We start from the raw sequence: 27,839 nt of genomic DNA, 5'->3' as shown, positions 1-27,839 counted from the left end.
GAGATTTAATATAATTGAAAAAGTAAATTTATTCTAAATTTAATCTATTTTAAATGAATTTGAAAAATTCAAATAAATTTGATATAGTTAAAATGGATATGATAATCTATTTTAATGAATGTGAATTGAATTTATAGTGAATTTTAAAAAATCCATAAAATGCTTGAATTCATATGTTGATAGATTGAGGTGGAATTAGAAAATAGAGGAGATGAAAAGTGAAATGAGAAAGAGAAGGTATGAGTATGGAAAGTAAGCAATGGGTATATGAAGCATGATGAAAATAAAATACATAATGGTGTTAGTATCTACACCAATCAAATGAATACTATACACAAATGGAACTCATCTCTCATTTTGGCTAACATCTTCTTCACCTGGCTAATTATAAATGCAATGTATTTTCTTAAAACGTGTTACAAATAAAATACACATATTTTGCAGTAATTATCCTAAGTATTTTAAATTTTTCACTTTAAACTCTTGGGAAAATTAACTTTTATATATGCTTTTACGACAATAGATTGTTATGATGCAAAATCAAAATAAGTTGATATTAAATGAAATTAACGTAAATTGATCTTACATAAAAAAAATTAAAATTGAAATTTTAGAAATTTAAATAGCATATCAAATTACACTTTTAAAATCCAAAAATTATGAATTCATATTTAAAGTTTTATAAAAGTAAAAATAAAACTAACAAAATATAACGTTTAGCTTAATTTAATACTGCTAAAAGAAACTGGATTTTTTTAAATTAGAAATTTTATAAAAAGATTAATTTCCAAATTGGTTCAAAAATTGTTTTCCTTATTATTTATGATCCATAGACTTAAACCTAATCTTCATCTCAATACCAAAAATTTGTTTTAAAAATATGAATATTATAAATATTTTTATTTTTTGCAGCAAAAAATCTGTTATGGTGATATATTCCAACCAATTTGGGCCATCTCCTGACAGAGGCCCATTTCTATGCACACGCATGTATCTCAGTTTCACATCTCTCTTGGATCTTCTCACAGTCTTCTTCATCTCTGTTACTGTTACACAACGCAAACTCATCTCTGTAACTCACTGCACACTGCACTCTGCACTCGACTATTCCAAAACACTCTCAAAACGGAACCCCACACCATTCCCTTCTTCACAAGCAATCTCCAATTCCCATTTTTCTTTCCCCTCCTTCGAGTTTCGTCGCCAACCCAATTCACTGCTTCCACTGATTCAACGCAAATCTTGAAGAAGGCCTTTCGATGCCCCGCACCAGACCCTTTCATCCATGAATCGTAACATGGAGGCAGTGCTGGAAAACCCCGCTAGGTCAAGGGGGTTAAAGTACGCATCCATAAACCCTAACAAACCTCAACCACCCCCGATTCCCAAACCCAACCAATTCCCCTCCCACCTCGACGCGCCCAACGTCTCCTCCACCGCGCGTGCCATCTGCGACATCCTCACACGCGCCTCCCCTCACGACATCGAAACCGCCCTCTCCTCCTCGGGAATCGTCCCCGAGGATGACCTCATCGAAGAGGTCCTGAAACTCTCCTACAATTACCCTTCCTCCGCCGTCAAGTTCTTCCGGTGGGCCGGGCGCGGCAAAAAGCACCCGGCCCATACCTGGAACTTGATGGTCGACCTGCTGGGAAAAAACCAGCTTTTCGAGCCCATGTGGGACGCCGTCAGGTCCATGAAACAGGAAGAGAAGCTTTCTCTCTCCACCTTCGCTTCCGTCTTCCAGAGCTACTCCACTGCCGGTAGATTTAACGAGGCCGTCATGAGCTTCGACGTCATGGACAGGTACGGCGTCAAACAGGACGTGATCGCCGTTAACTCGCTCCTCAGCGCCATTTGCAGCGAGGACAACCAAACCTCCGTGGGCGTCGAGTTTCTTGAGGGGATCAAGGCGAAGGTGTCGCCTGACGGCGACACCTTTGCCATTCTTCTGGAAGGGTGGCAGAAAGAAGGCAATGCTGCTAAAGCTAAGATCACGTTTGGTGATATGGTGGCTCAAGTTGGGTGGAACAAGGGCAATGTTGCTGCCTACGACGCGTTTTTTATGACCCTCTTTCGCGCTGACCTCATGGATGATGTTGTCAGGTTCCTTCAGGTTATGAAGGACCATGATTGCTTCCCAGGTTTGAAATTCTTTACCAACGCGCTTGACGCTCTTGTCAAGCGAAACGACGCCCATCACGCTGTCCCTATGTGGGATGTGATGGTCAGTGGCGAGTTAGTGCCTAATTTGATAATGTACAATGCCATGATTGGGTTGCTCTGCAACAATGTGGCTATTGATCACGCGATTCGCCTGCTCGATGAGATGGCTTTCCATGGCGCTTTTCCGGACTCCCTCACGTACAACATGATCTTTGAGTGCTTGGTCAAGAACAAGAAGGTGCGTGAGACGGAGAGCTTCTTCTTCGAGATGATCAAGAATGAATGGCCGCCCACCGGCCCTAACTGCGCTGCCGCCATTGAAATGTTGTTTGATTGTGATGACCCTGAAGCAGCACATGAAATTTGGAGTTATGTTGATGAGAATCATGTCAAGCCGCTTGATGAGAGTGCGAATGCCATGCTAATTGGACTTTGTAACTTGAGTAGATTCGCGGAGGTGAAGAGGCTGGCCGAGGATGTGCTTTATAGAAGGATCAAGGTGTATGAATCTACAATGACATTATTGAAGGATGCCTTCTATAAAGAAGGTAGAAGTGCAAGAGACAGATATGATAGTATTTATAGGAAGTGGAAAGCTCATGTCCAGTTGTAATCTAAGAATTTGCTTTTCCACCTTTGTTGCCAAAGACGGGCAGGTTATACTTGTTCTTGACTGTCTTTGATGGCTAAAATGGTGTTCTGCAAGTTTCATCATATTCACTCCATGATTGCCTTTCCCTGTGATAGTCTTTTTGTCTTAGTAGTTATATTTCTTGTTTGATTCCTTTTCTTCCACTTATTTTAAATATCTGTTTTTAGGCTAGTCATACTGCAATTTAGGATCAACTTATTAATAATAATAAATAATCATGAATCATAGGCGGTTTGCGTGCAAATTTTTAGAGTTAGTTTTCATGACTGGATGTTCATAATATAAAATATTTGTTATGAACGTGAATGCTTTCTGTAAATATTTTCATTTGGCTTGCCTCTCCATGTTTTGGTTCACATTTGTGGTGCAGACAGTTCTTGTTGGCCATTTCATAAAAATCATGCATCTTTTGACAGAGTTGCACATTGAGTTTCCTTGTTTCATGTTTCTACATGGTTATTTTACTATCTATGTATTTGCAAGTCAATTTTCTGTTATCGCATTAGAGGCCTTAAGTTTATGAATTGTTACCCTGTGGAGATGGGGATCCGGAGCAAAAATCCTCCAAAGTATAGAGATATGAGAACATGGATCATACACCTCACCTAACAAGTCTCCAAATATTTTAAAAACAAGATCATCCTTAACTCTTTTTTATATTTATATCCATGTATAATTGACAAGTTATCTTTTCTCTTGATATTGAGTATATAAATGTGTTTTTTGATAATTTATGATTATAATTTCTTTTCTAATGTTGGAGATTGACACACTTAGATGGGCATTCCTTATCCCACCAAATGAAGTCGGTTGTATGGATTTCACATATTGTCATTGGGCTTGGTTAAAGGCCAAATTCTCAGGAATGTTAGTCATGATGAGGCTGCTCTTAAACAATTTTATCAATGTTTTTTTTTTTTTTTCCGCTCTTCCTCTCTCTCTCTTCATGACCAAAAACCATGCAACTATTCCTTACTGGTTCAGTGGTGCTGCTAATGACTTTTTTCCCATATCCAATCTACCTTGATTGATTTTTTATCATCCTTTTCTCAATTGGTACCACACCAATGAATCCTTGTATTAATTAATCATTTTGTATTTTGTCCTTTCTTGTGTGACCACTCTCATTTATAGTAAAATTTATATTGCTGCTACCCTATATTTTTCTCTTGGTATCCCGTTAACATTCTTTGTAGGTTGTTAGAAACCAACATTGGTTGGCACAAGTGGTAGTGACTTATGTCCTTTAACCAAGTGATTCAGGGTTCAAGTCCTAGTGTTACCACTTTGAGTATGGAATAAATTATGTTTGGAGGGAAATACCCACCTTGTGTGCCAGTCCCTGCTTATGATGGTTAATCCGTAACGTTGTTACAAAAAAAAGAGTTACTCATTATAAAGGAAAGGAAGAGGAAGAGTGGGACTACACCTTGTGTGCCAGTCCCTGCTTATGATGGTTAATCCGTAACGTTGTTACAAAAAAAAGAGTTACTCATTATAAAGGAAAGGAAGAGGAAGAGTGGGACTATATTAATAGCAGCAAATGTTTTGTGGGCTACTAATTGTAAGAAAGAGAGTGGGAATAGATGGAGACAGTTTTTAACTGTCTAGTAGACAGTACTTTTTATAATGGATTGATATATTTCAAGTATAAAGAAACCCTTAACTGGGTCTTTTTAAAAGCGAAAAAAAAAGAGGAGGAATTTCATCATAGATGCCACATGTGTGGTATGGTGAATAATGGCGAATGGTGGAGGGTTCCAAAATGCCATGTTGCAGCATTATGACATAATGGTTATCTAATGACATACATTGGTGGGTATGGAAGATTTTTATCAGAATTTCAGTGGGAGAGTCCAGGTCTAACAAATACCTGGGTTATATTTCAATAATGTCTTATCCATTCTGGCCTACAAATTCATCTCTAGTGAGCAACAAAATGGGGATTTATTCGAATAATTTTACCATTTTCTTGTTATTTCTGATCCAGTTCTTTCAAAGGTTTGTATGGAAGTCGAACTGTGGGTATGTTCATTTGCAAAACAAGCTGCTCCTATCCTGCCCAATACCCCCTTCCTTTGCTATAGAACTATGGCACTCATTCCGTTCTCTAGGCATGGCTTTTATCAATAAACAACCCTGCAAACAACTGTTGTTTCCTTTTCATTAAAAAGTTCTTCCTTTTTATACTAGTGTTTGTGGAATGGAATTGCATTTTATGTGAATACAACAACTATAAAGCTTCTTTCTACAGGGCGTGATTGGCTACATGAGTCAAGAACATTAATCTATAGAAAAACTATTCATTTCGAAATTTAAATCGTTTTAGATGGTTTTGCTGATAGATTTTTTCAGTTCCTTCTTTAATCTGTTAGATATTTGCTTGCGTATGCTTTTAACACTCAATTGTTGGTCTTGGAAACGGATTTTTTTGCTTGTTCTTGACTGTCTCGGTTAGCTTTGCCTCTCTTTCAAGCAGTGTTCTGAGTTTCATTGTTTTCACATGGTAGCCTTTCCTTTTGGATAATTTCTTGTCCATTTTGTCTTTCTGTACAATTTCTTTTATTCTCCTCATATTAAAATGTTTATGTTAATATTAGGCTGATCACACTCGGCTACCTGAGATGAACTAAGCGGTTCGTGAATTATATGGAATTTGGTGCTGTTTTTTCTAATTAAGAAGTCATGATAGAATAATCATAATCATTATAAAAAATATTAGTATGCCTTTCATGTAATTATTTACATTTGACTATCGGTTTATAATTGTCAACCCAGTCCCAGCATTTTCTCTTCAATTTGTTTTTCATATTTTTGTAGGATGGCAGTTTTTGTGGGCTTTTCATGAAAGTTGCGCATGCTTGCTTAGAGCAAAGCTGCAGATTGAGTTTCCTTGTTCCGGGCTCATAGGTGGACATTTATTATCAGTGCTTTAATGCAAGTGCTTCATGCTTATACTCTATAATATTTTGTGCATCTGTTACTGATATCGTTGCCTTATTGGTGTAAGGGGGAGTCATGGTACTAGAGTTGTGATCGCAAAATATCAAAGTTTTTGCAGTCTCTGCAAGTCTGTCCACAACGGTAATTTAAAACACTCGGACCATAAAGACCGAAAGTGGTGGAGAGTTTTCTTAGGGGTGGTATACGTGCCATTAGGAGGGGTTTTATTTTTTATTATTTTTGGCTGTTTCATGCACTTAAATGTTTCAAATACTCTGATTTTTTTAAAGAATTCTCTGAATATTTTTAGTGGGTCATGGGTTTTCTACTTTTGAGGCCGGTTGTTTGACAATTCCAAAGAGGTACACACCTTGCTCAACTATTCTTTTTGCAGTATGTGCATCATTGAAGGATTTTCTGTAGTCATATGACAGTTAAATTGTGGGTATGTTTATTTGGATCACACTCTTCCCCCCTACCCTCTCTCCTCGGCTCTCATTTACAGAACCTAGCTACTTCTGAATCAAAATTCATGGATTATTCTCCCACTGTAGTCCTTTTGCTATTTCTTGTTCTTGCTCTAGCCATGGCTTGAACAACAAAGAACCCCAGGAAAGCTCTGTTTCTTCCTTTTCATTAAAATGTTCATTATACTAGGTTTTGAGGAAAGAGATTTTATTATATGCTAATAAGGTGACAAAATTTTGGATCTTCAGAGGGATATTGCGCATACTGCTGAGTGCTAACCTCCTATCTCCACTTTTTCACCCATTTCCCACGTATCTTTACTTTGCTTGGTGCATTCATCTCTCAAATATGCCGTAATGCTTAAAAAATGCTGATATGTTTGATGCAAATTGTCCATAGATTTGGCAAAGGTGAGGGTGATATTTTAGAATTTAATCTGGTTGAGATTTACTCCTTTATTTAAAGAAGGTTCTCATGGTTAATCAGAATAATAGACACTCTTGACTCATCTCATGTAACGCGTGGTAGTAACCTGCTACAAATTGAGTGTATCTTGCGTTGATAAACATTTTTTATGATTATTGTCTGCAATCTATGGTTTGTCTTTTCCCCACATCTAGCTCATTTACACTGTATGCACAAAAGAGGAAATATGTTATTAGTCTTTGTTGTTTTTTGGTTGGGAAAAGATTAGTGAAAGGGAAGAGCTTTAGCATGGGTTTCTGGTGCCTACTTCTAAATAGCATACCAAGATGGATGGTTATCAAACCTAAGCTGTTCAGCAAAGTGTCCCTCGATCCTTACCAACACCTGGTGTGAATACTTCTATTTATTACTTTCAGTTGTAGTTATAGATGTTCCTTGTCACATGTTGACATGCAACTTTGTATTAATATTATATATATGCTTTGAAATTACTTCAAATGGTTGAAGCATAACTCAAACTTAAATCAATTGTTATTCTGGTAGATTGCTTTTTCATTACTAGTGATATCAGTTATTAGCAAAATGAACACAGCTTAAACTGATAATTTATCCGTTATACCTAACGGTCTATTTAACTTCCTAAAGTATTTCTTTATTAATGCAGAGAATTGTGTAAATAATTGTATATCTACGATTGTTACCAACTATAGGAAGAGGATTTAATAAATGAGGATTATTGGTTGCTCGGCTAACAGTATACCATAAAAAAAGATTATTGCATTTGATTGTCGTTGTTTTGATGCATAATCTCTACTTTAAGGACCGCTTGTTGTGTTTGAATAATTGTTTAGTTTTTCCTCTAAATATTTAAGAAACTTGTAGCATTCAAAAGACCTCGTACTTTTTACGACTGGGTAACATACGGGAACAATGAGTTGGATTGCTGTGGCTTTACGACATGTTAATGTGAATGTTTGCATGTTATGTACCTCTTTCTATCATTAATAAGTAAACATACTTCCTCTGTTACAGGAAAAGATATATGTGCGGGTGCATTGGACTATTAATAGTGAAAGTAACATTGTTTATCATTTTCACATATTTGAATACACATGGAAAGACTTGTTGTCACCAAGGAGAACTAAACCTTTTTCAAATTTTGTAAACTCTTAGGACACATGATTAGGTGTCATTAGGAATAAACATCTAAAGTCCATTATTCACTTGCAATCATCATCACTCCTTGACACCATAAGGATCATTGATTATTCATAATCGTTCAGAAGTCTGTCAAGGTTGGTAGCCTTATTCTTTTGTCTCTCTAGCAAAGTCTTATGGTGTGTTTTTCCTTTTTGCAATGAAAACATTATAGGAGCTGTATTTCCACCATTCTTTGACCTTGACTTTGACTTCATTTTACCTCATTTGTTATCATTGGTAGATGATCTACCCTTTGCTACAAGGTCATCTTCAGCGCTAGACGTATTAACTTCAAACTTCTTATTTAACTCCTTAAAGCTCAAAGCAACATGAACCTCCATAAGTGAGTAAGCCTCCCTTCCATATAGTAAGATTTTCTTGAAGTGATCATGTGTCTTGGACAATGAACACAAAAACAATAGCGTCTAACCATCAATTTGCACATCAATGCTGATATGCGGTTGCTTAAAAAAAACAACAAAAAAGGAAATGAACACTAGGCCTACATACAGGGATGAAGACTCCATGGAAAAACTATTAAAATTTAAAACAAACTTTTCCTCCTTTTTTTCTTTTAACAATGCTCTTATATAGACCATTTCTCATTGGTAGACAGCTGACCTAAACTAACAGGATTTAAAAATAGCAAGATCTTTTCAGATCCTCACAACCAGACAAAACATAAATCACCCTAGATAAAATCTTTTAGCCATGTGGGCTTGGATATCTTTCTAATGGGCCTATGTGGTATAAGGCCACTATCAATTGTTGTAACCTGCAGATCAACCTTGTCCTCAAGGTTGTTGGACGTGGGTTTGGGAAGGGCATTTGAAAGAGGTTGTGGGTATGTGAAGGGTTCCTTGAGTGTAGAGTGGGGAGGTGTTGTTATCAAAGGGCTATGATTGGATAAGAAGCTTTGGTTGGGTGGTGAATTTGGTTGGGCTGTGAGTGAGGAATGTGGAGTAGATGTTGGGACTGAATGTTGTAGATGTTGGGACTGAATGTTGTTTGGCCGAGTAAGGTGTATTAGTGGAGGGGACTATGTAGTTGGTGAGGTTGGGGCTGTTTTTGGTGTGGGTTGGGCTGGTTTGTTTGAGTGGGTTAGGGATGCATTAGGATGGATTTGGAGGGTTGGGAAGGGTAAATGTGAAACAGTTGTAGCATTAATGACGTGTGTGAGTATTAATGGGGTAGTTGGCTGATGGGCTTATAGTTTTAATGGAGTGTGGGTGGGTTTTAATGTTGTTGTAAGCTGTATTTATGATGTCAGAGGCACGTGGGTGGGTTACGTGAGAGGTGAAAGGTCGTGCAACGGTGGCCATTGATGGTGGACACGTGTTGCTGGTAGAGGAGTACGTGAGAGGTGAAAGGTCGTGCAACGGTGGCCATTAATGGTGGACACGTGTTGCTGGTAGAGGAAATCTCGTTATTAGGTGAAGAATCCGTGTGAGGAGGGAGTAAAGTGTTAGAAGGGGTTAAATTGTTTTTTGAGTGTTCAGAGTTGAGTTCTGAATCGTAGAGAGTGTTGGAAGGTGGGGAAAAAATGGGAGGGTTGTCACCGGGGTGGTGAGTGGTGGTGTTTTTGTTGCCGTGGTAAGGTTTAAGTAATACAATATGGAAGATCGGGTGGATTTTAGACGAGGGATGGAAGTCGAGTTCGTAAGCCACTTCTCCTATACGTCTGGTGATGTGGTATGGACCGTAGTATTTTCTAGTGAGTTTGTGGTGAGGCTCGGAAGAGAGGGACCATTTTCAGTATGCTTGGTGTCGCAGTAGCACCCAATCATTAACGTTGAAGACGTGATGACGTCGTGATTTGTTTGTGATTTGGGCTATGCGACGTTGAGTGAGAGCGATGGTGGTCTTCAACCGATGCATTATCTGTGTGCGCTCTTGTAAGGTAGCAGTGAGAGCTGGTTCTGTTGTGCCAAGAATGTAATCTGTTTTGGAAGGTGGAGGTCGCCCACACAACGCTTGGAAAGGTGTATTGATGGCGGTGTGGTAGGACAAGTTATACCAAAACTCAGCAAGGTGTAAGTACTTGTACCATGTCCTCGGATGGTCACTTGCGAAACAACGAAGATAAATTTATAATCTATTTATGACTTCCATTTCCCTATCTATTTGGGGATGATAGGCGATGCTAAATTTTAGTTTGGTGCCTTGTAGGTGAAAAAGTTGCTTCCAAAAATTGCCAAGGAAGAGTGGGTCTTTATCGGAGATGATGGATTTGGGAATGTCGTGCAACCTGCAAATCTGAACAGAAAAACAGTTAGCCAATTGGGTTGCGGTGAAGGAGGTGGGTAGTGCTATGAAGTGGGCAGATTTGGATAAACAGTCACATACAACCCATATGACTGTGGCCAAATGACGAGGATAAGTGTGTTATAAAATCTGTGGTGAGCTTATCCCAAATTTGGGTGGGTGGGGGAATGGGTTGTAAAAGACCCAAGGGTTTGGTGTTGATTGGTTTATTTTGTTGGCAAGGGAGGCATTGTTTGATGAATGATTTAACATCTCTATACATTCCCGTCCAATAGAAGGACGTGACTAAGCGAGCCATGGTGGCTTTAAGGCTGAGTGTCCAGCATAAGGTATGGCATGGAACTCGTGAAGCACGGTGGTGCGCAGAGATCTTAAGGCTGACATATAAAGTCTTCGGTCGTGATACAAAAGGTCGTTTTTGAAAGGTATAGTCTTTGTTTTGAGTAGCTGTGACTTTCTGACAGGTAATATGTTTTTAATTGCATGAGGATTTCTAGGATTAGGGAAGACATGGCCAAAAAAAAGAAGTGGGTGGCCGAAAGAGGAAATTAGCTGCTTGATTGTGGAGGCCTGAGAGGTACAGTATCTCAAAACTGTAACCAATGAGTTTGATGGCCCATTTTTGTTGCTCTGGTGTAGAACATGCCTTGGTAAGTAACCCCTTAAGACTTTGTTGATCTGTGATAATTTGAAAATGAGTGCCAATTAGGTAGTGTCTCCATTTTTTCACTGCTTCAGTGATTGCAAGCATTGCATTAATATAAGCTGAACTATTCTGCATATTGGGACTGAGCTTCTTGCTGAAGAAAGCAATGGGATGTCCAGCTTGGAAAAGTTCCGCACCTGTGGCAGAATTGGAGGCATCTGTTTCAACCACAAACAAAAGAGAGAAATCTGAAAGATACAGTACAAGGGATATAGTTAGGAATTTCTTAAATTGTAAAAAGGATTTTTCTGCCTCTTTATTCCATGTAAAAACTTTGAATTTTAGTAAATCCGTGAGTGGAGTGGCAAGAGTGACATAACCGCGTATAAATTTGCGATAAAACCCGGTAATTCCTAAAAAGACGCGGAGAGTGGTGAATGAGGTGGGTTTGGGCCAAAGCAGGATGGCTTGGATCTTGTCTGGGTCAAAGGCAACAATCCCTGCTTCAATGATATGGCCGACATAGGAAACCCTAGGTGTTGCAAACATGCACTTGGATTCTTGGATGTCTTGAAGTAATTGGAGAGTAATGGTGAGGTGTTGGATATGCTCGGACATGGATTTACTGTAGATAAGAATGTCATTAAAGAAAACTTGCACAAACGGTAGAAGGGGCATTATAAAGCTCAAACGACATAACTAGAAACTCATAATGACCATCAAAGGTTCGAAAAACTATTTTATGGCATTAAGTGGATTGTACTCTGATCTGGTGATATCTAGACCTTAAATCCAACTTAGTAAACACCATAGCTTTTGTTAGCTCATCCAGTAATTCATCAATAGTTGGAATTGGAAATCTATTTTTCACTATAATAGCATTCAAAGCCCTATAATCAACATAAAAAGGCCACGACCCATCCTTTTTCTTTAATAAGGATAGCCAGTGAAGAGAAAAAGGTTATTGCTTGGGCGAATAATACCTTCCTCTAACATTTCTTGAATGGGTGAAGTCATGGTATGTTTGTGGGCATGTGGGTAACGGTAGGGCTTGATATTTACTGTGGATAATTTGGTAGTAAGGGTATTTGGTGGTTGTGTGGGCGGTGGGGGGTAGGCCGTGAGGAATGGAAAAAACTGATTGGTAAGCATGAAAGATGTTGGTAACGAGATGGTGAATATTAGATGGAGGTGGAGAATGAGAAGGGGGGTCTGGTTAGAAGACTAAGAGATGAAAAGATGTTACAGACTTGGTGTGTAAAAGGTGACAAATGTTGGTGGTCGAAACATGGTTATTCTAAAGCTTAGTGGTACCTTGCAGAGTGATGGGAAGGCCACTGGTTGAAAGAGAGTTGAGGTGTAGAGAAATTTGCTTGTAGAGGTCCAAGAGAACGTAACCAGTCCATGCCAAGGACTACATCAACACCTTGAATAGAGATTAAGTAGAAGGGCATGGAGAAACAATGTTGTTGAATGGAAATGGTGAGGTTGGGGCATATAGATGTGCAATGTATTTTGTCACCATTGGCAACCATTATGGAGAAGGGTGTGATTGGGAGAGTACAAAAGTTAAGAAACAAGGCAAGGCGAGGTTGAAGGATATTATGAAAGCTGCCAATGTCGATTAAAATAGTGACTGGAAGACTGACAATGTAGTCTTGGAACTTAAATGTGTGGGTTGAAGGTGTGTCGATTAATGCTTGAATAGATAGGTGGATGTGAAAGGATTTCACGGTTTCTTGGTCATTGTCTAAGGTGGAAAGGGTATCTGGTTATGTATCTTAGGGGCCTTCATCTCCCAGCAACAACAAAAAACATTTGGTTGCACATTTGTTACTAGGAAAAAATTTCTCATCGCAATTGTAACACATGCCCACCGCTCTTCTCTCTTGAAGTTGGGCTGAAGTAAGTTTTTATAGGTAGAGGTGAGGATGTGGATGGTGTAGCTGGTTGAAGAAAAGGGAGGTGAAGTGGGGGTAGCAAGTGTTGGGATAGCTGAGGCATAATTGCTGAGGAACGTATAAAACGCTTGGCGCCATTATTCTTGGATTTTAAGAGTTTGGCAAGACCCATGGCTTGGGTGGTGGAAGTAGGTTGGAGCACCCCTAACTCTGATTTCCAGAATAAGGCCCGCGATGAAATAGTTTAGGATCATTTATGGAGTGAGCCCTAAAACCGATTGCATAGCTTTTCAAATGTTCTCTGGTATTCGGTAATAGTGTTATTTTGACGTAATTTGAACAGTTCCGCTTGAGGATTAACATAAGTGGAGGGCCCAAAATGTAGTTCTAGAGCACAATTGAAGGAAATCCAATCACTGAGTTGGTGATTTTGATACATCCACTTGAACCAACTTAGAGCATAACCACGCATATAAAAAGCCGCCATGTGTAGGCGAGACTCCCAAGCTATGTTATAAAATTGAAAAAACTGATCAGCTTTAGGAGTGACAAAGCGGCCTGACCCGCCCCACATAGGCCCGCAAAATACGAGTCGGGTTGGCCTGTCCCGCATAAAAAATGCGGGCTGGTTTTCATGGTCCGTTCCTCATGCAGGTTGGCCCGCATTACATAGGATCCAATTCAATCTTCCTCTCCTCATCCTCCTTCTCATCCTCGATAGCAACAATGGAATTCTCACTCCTGTATCTGTTGAGGGTCCCTCCTCCTTCATCCGCACTTTCTTTATGATCAACACCGATTTTTCCTGGGTCCACCCGAGAGGCATCATCATCCCCTGCATCCTCATTGTTTTTCACTTTGTCATCTAAACCCATGTCTTTCACAATGGCCAGTGACATCAACAACCCATCAATGTCAAGAAAAAGACCACCACACACACACTCAAAGAGAATGGTTCGAAAACACCCACTTGGTGGAACCTTCCACAACGAGAATGAAAAAAAAAGGATACCTTAGGCTGAGAAAACGAAAGAGAAACCGCGATGGTGGAGGAATCGCGGTGGAGGATGGTTGCAGTCACAGAGATGGTGGTGTTCGCGTCGCGATGGTGGATGAATCGTAGTGGTGGTTCGCGGTAGAGGAATAGCAGCACAAAGAGAGCTTTTTGTGTTTAAGGATTGAAATGTTGAAAATTCTTGATGAGAAGAGAAAGGTGAAGGGGAGCACAACACAACAACAAGATGAGGATTTTTGCTTACGGGCTGATGGACCAGCCCGCCCCACCCAGTTGTAAGCCCGCACGGGCTGCAGGTTATGCAGGGCAGGCTTAAGTGGGTTCACAGGTCAAATAAGGGAACCTGCCCTGCGTTTTTCTATGCGGGCTGTGGGCCGGCCCGCGCAACCTGCCTTGTTTTGTTAGCCCTAATCAACTTGAAAGAGCCAATCTAAGGGATCCAAGCCATAAAAAAAATGAGAGTTGTATTTTGGGTGGTCTAGGCATGGTTGGGAGAAGAATGTTGTGCGGGAAAGATGGTTGGAGTGGTAGAGGTGGTAGTGTTAGAGCCTGAGGGTGGGATAAGTGATGTTGTCTCTATAGAAAAAGGTATAGAAGGGTTTGGGGCCAGGTCGTTGTGTTGAAAAAGAGGTGTAGGGATGGCAATTAAGAGAGTGTTGATGGTTTGGGTGAGAGTTTCATGTTTTGTTTCCAAATCTATTTGGCAATTTTGTAAGGATTGGTGAAGGCTACTATATTGATTTTCATGATGTTCATGGGTGTTATGGAGTTGGGTTTGGAGGTTAGCTAATTTGTCTAGAATGGACTAGAGAGTTTCATCTAGGTCTTTGTTTGGTTTAGGAGGCATGGTGCACTCTCAATGAAAGCACCAACTGATACGCGGTTGCTTAAAAAAAACAGCAAAAAAGAAAACGAACACCAGGCCTATGGACAAAGATGAAAACTCCCTGGAAAAACTATTAAAATTTGAAACAAACTTTTCCTCTTTTTTTTTTTAACAATGGTTTTATAAAGACCATTTCTCATTGGTAGACAACTGGCCTAAGCTAACATAATTTAAAAACAACAAGATCTTTTCAAATCCTCACAATCAGACAAAACATAAATAACCCTAGATGAAATCTTTTAGCCATGTGGGTTTGGATATCTTTCTAATGGGCCTATGTGGTATAAGGTCACTATCAAATGCTCTCCAGATCAAGGATCAACTTGTTTAATTCATGACACCTTATCACCAAAGCATAGAACAATTGTATTAAGAGCTTTCTCTGACAATTTTTTCTTGTCCTACTCAACCATTGATGGATCATGCCGTGCTTCGAGAAGGTCTTATTGAACTAGAAGAGCACAAATCTTTCACCACCATAATATGAAGTGACTAATGAATTTTTTAATCTCATATTTTATTAAAGTCATGCAAATAGATCCACTTTCCACTTCAAAATTTTTTGAAATTAGTTATAGTAGAAATATGATAGGATATTAAAATTATCATTATTTCTATTTTTATTATTAATCTTGTATATTATTATTATTATTATTATTATTTTTATTCTTCTTCTTATTATTATTTTGCAAAAGGAATCCTACACAAGTTCCATAAGTACACCTAACCTTTAATCACTAAAAAAAAAAAAAACATTTTGATCATATTAATATTATTTTTACTTCTATAATTATTATTATGATTATTACTATTATTATTAATAAAGAATAATGATATTATAATGATATTAATAATGTTAATAATATTAGTATTGTTAATAGTAATTTTAATAATATTACTAAAAATATTAATAATGTTAATAATAATTAATAATATTAATAACATTATCAATAATATTAGTATTAATAATAATATTATTAATAGTATTAATAATAATATTATTAATAGTATTAATAATACTATCAATAATACACAACAATAAAAATAACAATATTTTTAATAATAATATTAATGACACTTTTAATAATATTAAAAATAATAATAACATTAATATTCATATTAATAATATTATTAATAATATTAATAATAATTAATATTATTAATAATATTAACAATAATATTAATAATAATAATAACAATATTAATGTGGTGAAGGATAATATTAAAAATATTAATAATAAAATTAGCAATGATAATAATAATAATAATAAGATTAAAAAATAAATAATAAAATAATTTAATTCTCGGAAGACATTGATAAGTATACAATATTTTATAATTCCATTGTATATGCCAAAAAATCACAAATTTTATTTATAGACACAAATGAATCCTAAACTTGTATAGAAAACATTAAAAAAATAATATTTGCAACTGATTTCTCACTCTATAATGTTTTTATATATATGTTTATTTTAAATAAATGGATAACTAATAATCATGTTAGTAAAAATAAAAATAAACAACTCATAAACATTGCTTTATGTTATAATAAATTTTAAAAATTCATCCAATATTTCTTAAAGCGTGTGACTCTATTTGTGAAAGTATTTAGACTAAATAAAATCTCAAAAACTTGTTATATCATATATTTATCAAACTATATAAGGATAGAGTTAAAAGAGCAAATAGTTATAAATTTCAAGAAATGATATACAAAAATGTAGAAAATAAATTTTTGCAATTACAGCAGTGTCTTCGAAATGCTAACTACTACTTTAACCCTAAATAATTAACTATAACTTCTTAAATTGTAATTTCTTAACGATATTTAATACTTATTTTTTATTTTTATCAGATTTCATTACAAAACTTTCTACATTTTGCCCCCTTTCGTTCTTTTTCTAAATTTTTCCGACACTTGACTATATTTTGTTGAAAATGTATTTTATAATTATTAAACACATACCACTATTAACATTATTATTAAAAGATATGTTGAATTAATATATATATTAGTCTTCAAAATACTAATTATTGTCTCAACTCTAAACCCTCAAAACATATATAATTTTGATAAATTATTTTTTTTATCTTAATCTTAAACCCTAAATATATTTAAGGTCGACAAAATATTTTATTTTAATGAAAAGAAGTTGTTAAAATGGTTATAGAAGTTATTGAGATTCACACTTGTTTTGTGTGAAACTGATGCATGTTGGGAGCTGCAGAAACAAAGGACAGAATTTGCTCTGTTCAGAATGATAGAAAAGAATAATTGGGTAGGATTTAGCACTACAAGTTTGGTATTTTTTCCTTTTTGAAAACAAAATAGCGGGTATGATTGATAGTTGTGGAGAAGCTTATGCCATATAAGAAAACATAGATGCACCAGATCTTATGCTTTCAAGGGAGGGAAGGAAGATACCAACCTTCAATCCAAACAGACCTAAAAACAACTCAAATCTACTTCACTCACTCACTGCAGAAGCTTCTCTATAACTCTTTCCACCTTCATAAATTTAGCAAGTGAAGCAAGAACCATTTTTAGTCCTTTGTTTGTTTGTTTGTTTGTTCATGCTGTTTCTCCATGGACAAAACCATGCCCAAATTCAAAGGGAAACTTGTGATGGGTGCAAATGGGCGCACCAACCCTTTGGTGTGGCTTGTGGCTATTATCTGCACTGTCATAGCTGTGGCTGTGGTGGTTGTAGGCATTGTAGTGTTCATTGGGTACATGGCGATCCACCCTAGAGTGCCTGTGATCAGTGTCACCAATGCTCACCTTGACCTTCTTAGAAATGACTATGCTGGTTTGCTCCAAACCCAACTCACCATTGTTGTGACTGCAAAGAATGGGAATGCCAAGGCTCATGCAACCTTCTCTGACATCACCTTCAACATCAGCTACCAAGGGCAGGACATAGCTGTGCTTGTTGCAGACCCTTTTGAGGTGCCAAAGAACAGCTCAAAGGACCTCAGCTATGTTGTTCAGTCATCATCCATACCCTTGAGTCCTGATCAAATGGAGCAAGTGGGTGATTCGTGGAAAAAGAATGAGATTGAGTTTGATTTCAAAGGGGCTGCAAGGACCCAGTGGAGGGTAGGTCCTTTAGGGTCTCTTAAGTTCTTGTGCCATCTTGATTGTGACCTCAAGTTCCGACCCTTGAATGGGACTTACATACCCTCCCGCTGCACCTCCAAATCACATTGATTCTTAGTTAATTGTTCTTCCATTTTGGCCTGTCTTGCACATATTTTCACCCCCTCTATACTACTACCCTTTGTGTAGTTCATGTTTAGCACTTTTTCTTATTTGTTTCACTTTCTTATTACTAATAAATGTAGATTTTCAGGTGATGAAATTCTGAATATTTTTAGTCTTTGTTTCTGCAGAAGTTCAAATCGTTCTTCATAACTCAGCATGCATCTATATTGATACTGTTTAGGAAACTTAGTTGATAGAATTATTAATCTGTGCATAGATAGATATAGAACATGTGTTATCAAATTTACTATATGCATGTTTTGCAGGTTTTTCACCTACTTATATCTATATACCTTATATATTGTGTAAAATTTCTAATATGCTGCATTGTTTATTGTTTTTCTGTATTGGTTCATCCCTGACAGAATGGGAAAGTAGAGATCATTTGCAGAATGGACAGATTTTGGAGTTAATTCTACCCTTTGTTTAGGTTTAGAAGTACTCTTTTTGTCCACTAACCAATAAATGGGAAAATATTATGCACGAAAATTGAAATTATGGGCAACAAAAAGAATGGAAGAAACTAGAAAAAAGAGCAACATTCCTCCAACATAAAAAGTTGTTGAATATTTTAAGCCTTTGCTTTTGTTTTGGTCCCTTTTGCCTTTCCCTCGAGCCTTGTATGTTCTACGCATTTAGCACTCTTAGTTGTTAAGTTTCTATGTATTGCTCCTATCATAACACCTTTCTAGTTTTCATATAATGCTACAATTTGTGTGTAACACACTCTCCAACAAAACTTTACTCAAATACTAGTTTAAAGCTACCACATGTCCAATTACTAGTGCATAATCACCAAAAAAGTTTTAAGAAGAGTAATAAATCCGTTTAGTAGAGCTTCATAAGCCTTTATGAATAAAATAATGTGTCCTCTTTAGGAATTTTATATAGTTTTCTTATGTTAGTTTAATGTCCTTTGACTCCTTTATATGAATACAAAGGTGATTTTTCTTCTTCTAAGCAGTTGATTAAGGAGATGAGTTCATTTAACTGAGTTATAAAATTAATGATAAATTCAATTTTAAAAAGGGGTAATGGATAATTCTAGACATGAGAAAGACAAGATTGTTAAAAAAATCTAATAAATTAGAAAAATGGTATTCTAATATTATAATTTTATTATATCTTAGTAATATATGATCTTCTCTTATAAGGAATCAATAAAAAAATTATTTACCAGACCTATGAAACAATCAACTTCTTCTTCTCTTCTTGATATTTTTAGCTTTTACCGTTATCTTGAGCTTTCGGCTACAAAGTCTATTGGATTAAGCTTGGGATGGTTCTTGAGATTACATTATATGTTTTTGGGTGGGTGAGTGTACCTACAAGTGACTCTGATAATAAAAATCACTCCACTTACCAGGACATATCACTATTTATAATGTTTATTGTTGGACTTTGACTTGTTTGGACTTTTACTTTTCGCACCTTGTAATTATTAAATATATTTTAAGTGTTTTGAATCTATTTATTGATCTTTGACCGAGTGTTTGCCTATTCTATTATTTATTTTATTTTAACTTTTATATCATGTCGATGACCTCTCGATCACTCGGCCTAACGAGTACAAACGATAAAATCAATTAATCTTAAATTTTTAATAATTTTAGTATTATATTATAAATTATTCTAATAGTATGTTATGGTAATGAAATTTAAGTTTGAACTTTACAATAACTAAACAACACCATAATTACGTAATGGGAGATTACAGACAACACCATAAAACATCCTAATTCTATATATATGTAGAAGGTTGTATGGGAATAACAAAATTCTGGTATTGGGCCTGGCAAGAATTAGTCTTGTGATATGAACCATTTTTTTATAGTTATACTTAAAAAGTCCTTTAAAAAATGTTGGAAGTTGGTGTAAATATCTATGGGCAACCTCTGTATTATTCCCATGATCAACTTCATGACATGAAGAAAATAACATTTTAAACATTAAAAACAAACGACATAGGTTTTTCTCCCTTCTCCAACATCATAAATTATCATCGTTGATGTATTAATTTTTGTCAAAGTTGAGTTGTGCCACATTTGTCACCAAACTTAACTGCCCTTGATCGTGCTAAGAGTTAAATTGTTGGCTGTTCTTTTTTAAAAAAAGAACAAGATTTTTCTTAGAAGGGTCATTTATTTCTTTCTCATCACCATCATTCTAAAACACTTTTAATTTTTTTTGTCGACCACCGTTTGGTAGTTTCTTATTGGAGTCACTCCACTCAAGACACTCTTATATAATAGTGTTTTACGTAGTTATCAAAATACTGTTTTAAATATTTTTTTTTTCTCTTTGTATTATAATATAAAATTGTTTTTTTTAATCCAACTTTTTTTTTATTTTCCAAATTTTACATCATTCCGATATTTGTAGTATAAAAATGATTGAATGAGTTATTTTGTATGAAAAATGATTGTTAGTTTTATTTAAAGTGATATTTTTTTTTTCAAAATTTGTTATTATTTTGATTTGAAACGTATGTTCCAATGAGTTGGTGAAGTGAAGTTAAATCAATTTAAGCTATATCATTCAAATCATTTTCAAATTGCAAACACTTGGATGGTCTAAAGTTTGAGTGAAAGAAAAAAATCAAATTAATGTTATAATAATAAAAAAAAAATTATCCCTAATAATAAAATTTAATTAAGTTTTAAGTTTTTTTTTATAAAATGGATGTATTTAATTGAACTTTTATCTATTATAAGTATTATTTCAGTCATCATTTTATCACGTTATTTTACTTATTTTTATTTGTTAAAAATGTAAATTTGTGATTAATATAAAATAATATTATAGTATAAAATGACTTGTATTATTTTTATTAAAAATATGTTGGATAATAAAATTGTTATATTTTTCGATAATGTCATTACTTGTAATGAGCAAGGATTCTTGTCACCACAATTTATGCATATCACAACAATGAAAACATTAAAAATTATTTATTATGTTATATTAATCATAAAATCTCTATAATTCTTAAGTGTGGAGGAACAATATACAATAAAATAAAAAGAATTAAATTAAAAAATATATAATTTTGAATTATTTTTTTAAAAAAATCAATCAAAAAAATTCAAATTTTTGAAAAACTTAGCTTAATTAATTTAATAATAATAATAACCACCACTTCAAAAACACGTTATTAATACTTCTAAAATTCATTAATACTTCTAAAAATCATTAATACCAACGTATTTTAAATACATTACTTTTATCCCAGCACTTAACAAACAGAGTCAAATAATGGACGTTAACTTTTAAAAAAAATTAAAATAAAGAAGCATTAGTATAAATCTTAAATTGGCACTAGAAAATTCAATTAATGATCTGTAGAGACAGATAAAAAGCATTTATTTTGGTAATTTTAAAATTCAAATTGAGAAAAGCAGATTGAAGTAATATGAATTAAATGAGTTAAGTCCACGTGGCACACACTTACCTCCTTCCATTTTGAATTCCACACAAACCTGTTATCATGGACCCCACCATAAAATCCTGCACCCCATTATCATGACCGTTCGTGCAAATCAGAGCGTCATCAGCCATATAACCCGTAGATCGGACGGTCCAGATTCATCGAAGACGCTCTTCTCTACGTTACCCTATGCACACTATTTCTCTTGTTCTCTATTGCTACTTCATTCTCTTCTGTTCCAACTTTGATGCTTAGTAATTCTTCTCTTCTCTTATTAAATGCCCATTTCTCATTCTTCTTTCAATCATCTTTTTTTCTGCTCACAAACCTTAACTTCTTTAAATTCTGCCACCCAAGCTTCAACCACCATTTCCAAGATCCTCCATTTCAACTACTTCAGGTTTTTCTCTTCTACTTTCTCTGCTTTACCCTTCACTCTTCACTTTCATTCTGCAACTTTTTTAAGCTTAGAAAACCATGTTGTTTTTTAACATAGTAGGAAAAACAAACACACACAAAAAAAAACAGTTTACTCAAAAAGCAATCATATCTGATACTGAAAAGGTCGAATCTGCCTTGCACATGTTGCATCAGACCCTTACTTTGCTTTCTCACACTTTTTGACCATTTTTCAATGACTCTGACTTTTTATCAAACAGTGTACTTTTTTTCAAAAAAATTGCTTTTTTGTAACGTATTCTACTGATATATATAGTGGGTGTAGTAGCTTGTGTACCCTTTAGTTTATTTTATTTTGTGTGCAAGAAAAATAATTTTTTTGAGATGTTGGTGATGGTGGACACTGATAGTTTCTGAAACAACCTTGGAGAGCACAGAGAGAAAAGGATGTCGGTGGTTCTGAGAAAAAGACTAGGTTGCTGCACTAAGGAAACCAAAATCAGCATTGATTTTGATGTGCCAGAGAGTAAGTGCTTTTCTTATACACTCTTCTATCTCTATTCTTCTGTTTCTTTTCACTCTCAGAAACTTTGCTTCTCAGTTCATTTTTTTTTTGAAAGGCTTCATTATTTAGCTTCAAACTCAGTTGAATAGTTATATCATCATTGATCATACTTTCAACTGCGTAATCAAATCAAGTGTGAGGTTTGATGGTGTTTTGAATATGAATTTGGGGTCTCTGTTAGTAATTTTTACTTTCAGTACAAGGAAGAACATGTTTTTCTTTGACAGAATAAATATGTGAAGTGTTTCCATTGACCAAATTGTTTCCACTGAGGGACTCATTTGTTTATGCTTTTTAGTCAAACAAACAAAAAAACCAGAGAGATTTGAATTTGAAAAGGACGTTTTTTCTTCATTTAAGATGATGATCATAACGTAGAAATCAATAAATGTAATTTTGTTTATCTTAATAAAACATTTATGATTTTTTTATAACAATAAATGTACATGAATTTAAACTGAAAGTAAGGATGTATAGAAAAATAAAGTAGTTAGTATCATTTTAAATTTTGAAAACAATAGATGCATTTAAATCTTTTCAGAAATTAATAATTAAAAGACTTAATTACATTTTTATCCTAATCTGGATTTGATTTTTAAAAAATTACTTTAACTATAAATATAAAACATGTTTTTTTTACAAACTGAAAGACTATATTACTGTAATTAAATATAGTTAAAACATACCATATTTTTACCAAGGTTCGCCACCTCTTTCTTTAAGCCATAACTAATTATTACTAAGCAGACTTAATAATCTTAAAAAAAATTATGTTCTTCTTCATTAGTAACTGACTTATTTCATGCTTCAATCACACAAAATAATACTTGTTACATGCTTCATAAATAAAACAAGCTCTTTTTACTTTTTGTTAAAGCAAAAATAAATAAATAAATAAAAAGGAAAGTGTTCGTGTCAGTGTCATCGTATCCAAACGGTAGTAGTTTATAAAGTTTACTTTTCAACTATTTATTTACACTTTCTGCTCCTGATTTATTTAAAAGTTTTTTAAAGAATAAAATTTTAGGAATTTTTTAAGAATTAAATTTTAATGAAAACATAAAACTCTAAAAACTGATATTTTAAATACTATTTCATTCTAAACATAAAACTAATATTATATGAACCATCCAAAAATAATGAACAAACATAGTTTTTCCTGATCCAGTGTTTAGTTTAGCAGAAAAGAACATGAAAATAAAAAACATAACTTTGAACTGTTTTCTTTGTATTTGTATTTGTACGTTTATGTTTATGGGACCCATTTGTGGGGATTATCTTTCTCATCTTTTGGTTTCACTTATCTCTTCTCCTTCTTCTTCTTATCTTTATTTTGTTCCCATTTGAGTTGGAAGAAGTTTTTGTGTACCATTCTGTCATATCACCGAGAGCTTCTGTTTTCCATTTGAAGTTTTTTGTCTCACAGTATGCTATTCATCATCAATTTAGGTCATCCATCATACTCAATTTTCTAAATAATTTTCCTTTTTCACAAAGCCTGGAAATTTGGTTACCCAATAAAAATCCCAGAACATAAATGACTTAAATTCTTGTCCTTGATGATAGTTAATAAATTATAAAATCTAGTTTTAAGCAAAAATGTTTAATTTATTAGGTATCCAATTTGAAAAGAAAAAATACTTTTTGAGTATTCCAAACAAAGTAATCACTATAATTGAAACTTATTTTTTAAAGAATAGAATATTAACTGAAAATGAAATATGGAAAACACCGTAAATGATGAGTCTTGCATGTGGGTACATGTGCTACATCTATAATGTGGACAAATTTGACCGATGGTTATACCCTTCTCTCTGGTCTGAAACTGAGAGTGCAATCAGTGCCTTATCTGGCACATCTAGGACAACAATGCCGTTGCAGTAGATTCTTTTGTTAAGCATTTCACCACTTTCGTCAGACAAACAGATAGTTTACCTTAAAATGTCATGAAAAATAAAACCTCTTTCTTTAATACTTGTGAGGATGACTTTTATAGTCAATGTTGCAATAGATCCATTAGTTTGTTGAGATGACCAGAAAAGAGATGTTTGACCTTTTAGTGGGAAAAAGTCATCAAATTCATCAGAATATTTGTGAACAAGTAATGGGGGAATCTCAATTCATAATTATTTATGCTGAAGGAGAATGGTGCAAGAACTCTACCCTTCTAAAGATCCTAAGTATTTGGGTCACTTTTTTGTGTTAAATATGCATGCAAACAACTTGTAAAATGTTGCCAGTAAGTTCAGTTATGTTTCTGATGTAGTTTGTGTTTGTTTGAATACGTAGAGAAAATGTACAAGTTTTCACTTAAGTAGTATCAACCAACTGTGATATTTAGAAAAAAAAGTCATTTTTATGCTAGAAGTGCTTTTCTGTAAACATGGTATTGACATATTTCCAGTTTTACATTACTTCATTGACGTATTCTTTCCTTTTTAACATTATTTCCTACTAGATTCTCATTTTGTTGTTGAGGATTTGGATGTTGTTTATACTGCTATTCAACAATAGCATAGCAAGTGCTGGAAATAATAGGAATCTATAATGTTTCAGGTATTGTGACATATAATGGCCTTGAGAGTTGCCCTTCGGATAATTGTTCTTATGGAGATGAAAGCAGAACGAGTAGAGGAGATGGATGTATAACTGATTCATTCAATGATGATGACTCCAGTTGTTGTTCATCCAGTAAAGATGCTTTTGGATCATTCTCTTCAAAATGTTTGACAATGAAAAGAGATGAACATGGATTGGAAGAGTGGGAACTCTCAGAAAGTCCTCCAAATTTTTATCTTAAAGACAAGTCTGCTTTTGACGTCCAAAGTTCAGATGTAGAAGCCATGAAGGAGAAGTTTGCAAAGCTGTTGCTAGGTGGTGATGTTACAGGAGGATCAAAGGGCCTCAATACAGCTTTAGCACTGTCTACTGCTATCACAAGCCTTGCAGGTTGGTTTTATGTGCACTTTTTTTACACTATCTTTTGGTTTCATAGATAAAAAGTACATGTTGTTTATAAAATTTATCCTGGAGAAAAAGTGGACTCTGTTAGCATAGCTTTTATGTTAAAAATGATAAATATCAATCTTTAAATCAACCCCAGAATTCCACTTCCTAGAAAACATGTGACCTTGCTAATTTTCCTCTGGTTACTTTTTTAAGAAAATCTAAAAGTAAGATGAAAATATGCAGTGACGGTTTTTGGTGAGTTGTGGAAATTGGAACCACTGTCTGAAGAAAGGAAGAGCAAATGGCAAAGAGAAATGGGATGGTTGTTGTTTCCAACTAACTATATGGTTGAGTTAGTTCCTGCTAAGCAAAACGGTGCCAATGGTGGAATCTTTGAGGTATCTTTCACTTAAACTGAATTGAAAAGGGTGAAATTTCTTAGATATCACATTACAGAAAAATAAGGTAGCAATTATATCTTTGAACAGGTAATGACTCCAAAAGCCCGTTCTGACATCAAAATGAATCTTCCAGCACTTCAGAAGCTGGACTCAATGCTTATGGTAGGTCGTATCTCTTCATTCTCATTTAAGACCATGAAACGTTATTAGCCTGTAACATTCTGTTGTGTTCTGGTTGCAGGAGACGCTAGAGTCGATGGTGAATACCGAGTTTTGGTATGCAGAGGAAGGAAGCCGATCAGAAGGGAGGAACACAACTGGAAGACAAAGCAAAAGATGGTGGCTTCCATCACCCCGAGTGCCAAGAACTGGACTTTCTGAAGTTGAAAGAAAGAGGCTACTTCATCAAGGAAGAATAGTGCATCAAATATTCAAGGCTGCCAAATCAATCAATGATAATATGTTGCTTGAGATACCCGTGCCAACAGTGATTAAGGATGCACTTCTGAAGGTAATCAGCTTTAAATGTTTGAATTTTTATGCTTCTACCCTCAACCAAACTGCTCTCCATTAAAGATGGTTGGAAGCAACAAGATAACAAAAAAATGGGGTAATATGGGTTGGAAGTAGATGTGTAAATGTAGCAGATAAGGAATTTTATGATCTTGAATGAAAAGAAATTATGTTCTAGTTTAAGGAATATTATTTGCTTATAACATGCCCAAGAAAAATGTGTCTTGAGATAAGGGTTTTTCATTTTTCTTTTTTATAAAGAAATATAGCATTCATAATGAATAGCGAACTTTTGTTCTTTTCAATTGTAATCTTCATTGCCTCGATTCTAAATGTTTCTATGTTTTAGAGTGGAAAGGCAAGCCTGGGAGATGAACTGCACAAGGTTTTGATGGCTGAATCGAGTTCTGGAGAAGAAATGCTTAAAGCTCTAAATTTGAAATCTGATCATGCTATCCTAGAGACCATTAATAAATTGGAAGCTGCTACATTTTCATGGAAAGAAAGAATCATACAAGAAAATAGTGGCAAATCCCCTATTCGAACCCCATGGTCCTTCCTGAAGGACCCTGTGTCAGGTATAGATAAGATGGAACTGTTGTTGGAACGTGCAGAAACCCTTCTAAATCTGCTTAAAACCAGACATCCAAACCTTCCTCAAACATTTCTGGATGCTGCAAAAGTTCAATATGGCAAGGTAAGTTTCATAGTAATTTATATGTTTCATTTCATAGTCATTCTGATGGGGAAAACTTTCCTACTTAGGTTCATGTGTTTGTTTTATCCCCTTAATGCTGTTCATATTTTCTTCTTCCCCCCACAAAATAGAAACTCCATGTGAAATTAACTTGTGTGTAATTTAGTGTAGTAGTATTAATTTCTTTGAAACAACTTTTGTAGGATATTGGGCATTCCATATTGGAAGCATACTCTAGAGTTCTTGGAAGTTTAGCCTTTAGCATACTGTGTAGAATAGGAGATATATTGCAGGAGGATGCTTTAAGCAATCCCAATTCACCCATCTCAATAACTCACTCTCCTGGGACAAATCTCTCTGAAGCTTGGGTGGTTGGTTCACGTATCAGACACTCTTTAATAGACAAGATGAATGAGACAGATGGAGAACATTGTGGTTCCAGTTGTGGCAGTACTTCTGATGTAGAACTCCCATCTACTGAGGCCACTGCCAACATTATAACAGCCACTCCAAGCCGTGGTAGATTGTGGTGCATTGGTAGAAACTTGTAAAAATGTCTCCTCAAAATTCCTCAAAGTGGCTTTTGTAAATGATTCTTATTACCATATAAGTGGTAAACAGACAGTTTGCCTTACAAATTTTTGGTGCTTTTGTTGCCTAGGAATTTTATATCTTGTGCACAACAATTATAGTTGTAGATTGTGATTGTATATCTGAGTTTCTTCATGGCTAGGCTAGCAACTGAATATTTAAAGGATGAGGGATGATGTTTCAAAACACTTGTTGATCAAATTTATTGGATTTGACAGATCAAATCTATGTTTTGAACTTCATGCATGATGTTGATAATTCTAATGAATTTTGGGTGTGTGATTGAGAGATCATTTCTTTTAAATCATTTCCAAGTTTCAGAGATCATTTAGATTTTACGTAATTCGAGCTTAAATATTTCATAATCACATGCATGTATCAGTTGTTGCTTGGATCTGGTTAGAGATCCACTATTATGATTATGATTGTTTCCTTTTATTTGATATTTGATAGATAAACTT

The 27,839-nt window shown here is 35.0% G+C and overlaps 3 protein-coding genes and 1 long non-coding RNA gene across 6 annotated transcripts; all 4 read left to right on the top strand.

Annotated features, from left to right (window-relative positions):
- Positions 1 to 966: 966 nt before the first annotated feature.
- On the top strand, positions 967 to 7,197 carry LOC137808604 (pentatricopeptide repeat-containing protein At1g77360, mitochondrial-like). 2 transcript variants are annotated; one of them, XM_068609793.1, is made up of 3 exons: positions 971 to 2,714; positions 5,639 to 5,728; positions 5,829 to 7,197. In XM_068609793.1, the coding sequence occupies exons 1-3, from the start codon at positions 1,286 to 1,288 to the stop codon at positions 5,852 to 5,854; spliced, it is 1,545 nt and encodes a 514-aa protein (XP_068465894.1). In that variant the 5' UTR covers positions 971 to 1,285; the 3' UTR covers positions 5,855 to 7,197. The 2 variants fall into 2 exon arrangements, with proteins under 2 accessions (XP_068465895.1, XP_068465894.1); XM_068609794.1 differs by lacking the exons at positions 5,639 to 5,728; positions 5,829 to 7,197 and having other exon boundaries at positions 967 to 2,912.
- A 2,564-nt stretch (positions 7,198 to 9,761) lies between these two features.
- Positions 9,762 to 10,551, top strand: LOC137808603 (uncharacterized). The gene is made up of 2 exons (XR_011080721.1): positions 9,762 to 9,888; positions 10,025 to 10,551. It is a non-coding gene; the product is annotated as an uncharacterized lncRNA (long non-coding RNA).
- Positions 10,552 to 16,704: 6,153 nt separating this feature from the next.
- LOC137808602 (NDR1/HIN1-like protein 12) lies at positions 16,705 to 17,960 on the top strand. The gene has a single exon (XM_068609791.1). It carries the CDS (start codon positions 17,159 to 17,161, stop codon positions 17,780 to 17,782), a length of 624 nt encoding a protein of 207 aa, XP_068465892.1. The 5' UTR covers positions 16,705 to 17,158; the 3' UTR covers positions 17,783 to 17,960.
- A 3,563-nt stretch (positions 17,961 to 21,523) lies between these two features.
- Positions 21,524 to 27,602, top strand: LOC137808601 (rop guanine nucleotide exchange factor 14-like). Of its 2 annotated transcripts, none has more exons than XM_068609789.1 (8): positions 21,524 to 21,663; positions 22,073 to 22,188; positions 24,784 to 25,176; positions 25,420 to 25,574; positions 25,665 to 25,739; positions 25,819 to 26,088; positions 26,440 to 26,787; positions 26,991 to 27,602. In XM_068609789.1, exons 2-8 carry the CDS (start codon positions 22,110 to 22,112, stop codon positions 27,336 to 27,338), a joined length of 1,668 nt encoding a protein of 555 aa, XP_068465890.1. In that variant the 5' UTR covers positions 21,524 to 21,663; positions 22,073 to 22,109; the 3' UTR covers positions 27,339 to 27,602. The 2 variants fall into 2 exon arrangements, with proteins under 2 accessions (XP_068465890.1, XP_068465891.1); XM_068609790.1 differs by having other exon boundaries at positions 21,551 to 21,663; positions 22,102 to 22,188.
- Positions 27,603 to 27,839: the final 237 nt, after the last annotated feature.

The sequence above is a fragment of the Phaseolus vulgaris genome, chromosome 3 (assembly GCF_000499845.2).
Source record: "Phaseolus vulgaris cultivar G19833 chromosome 3, P. vulgaris v2.0, whole genome shotgun sequence".
NCBI lineage: Eukaryota > Viridiplantae > Streptophyta > Magnoliopsida > Fabales > Fabaceae > Phaseolus > Phaseolus vulgaris.
Note: the sequence above shows the minus strand (reverse complement) of the source record. Positions and strands in the feature narration are given on the sequence as shown.

Coding starts and splice junctions, on each gene's coding strand:
- LOC137808604 (XM_068609793.1), top strand. CDS start 1,286: ATGAATCGTAACATGGAGGCAGTGCTGGAAAACCCCGCTAGGTCAAGG. Junction 2,715..5,638: donor GGATGCCTTCTATAAAGAAG/GTAGAAGTGCAA, acceptor ATATTTTTGTAG/GATGGCAGTTTTTGTGGGCT. Junction 5,729..5,828: donor TCCTTGTTCCGGGCTCATAG/GTGGACATTTAT, acceptor TATTGGTGTAAG/GGGGAGTCATGGTACTAGAG.
- LOC137808602 (XM_068609791.1), top strand. CDS start 17,159: ATGGACAAAACCATGCCCAAATTCAAAGGGAAACTTGTGATGGGTGCA.
- LOC137808601 (XM_068609789.1), top strand. CDS start 22,110: ATGTCGGTGGTTCTGAGAAAAAGACTAGGTTGCTGCACTAAGGAAACC. Junction 25,177..25,419: donor TGCTATCACAAGCCTTGCAG/GTTGGTTTTATG, acceptor GAAAATATGCAG/TGACGGTTTTTGGTGAGTTG. Junction 25,740..25,818: donor AGCTGGACTCAATGCTTATG/GTAGGTCGTATC, acceptor TTCTGGTTGCAG/GAGACGCTAGAGTCGATGGT.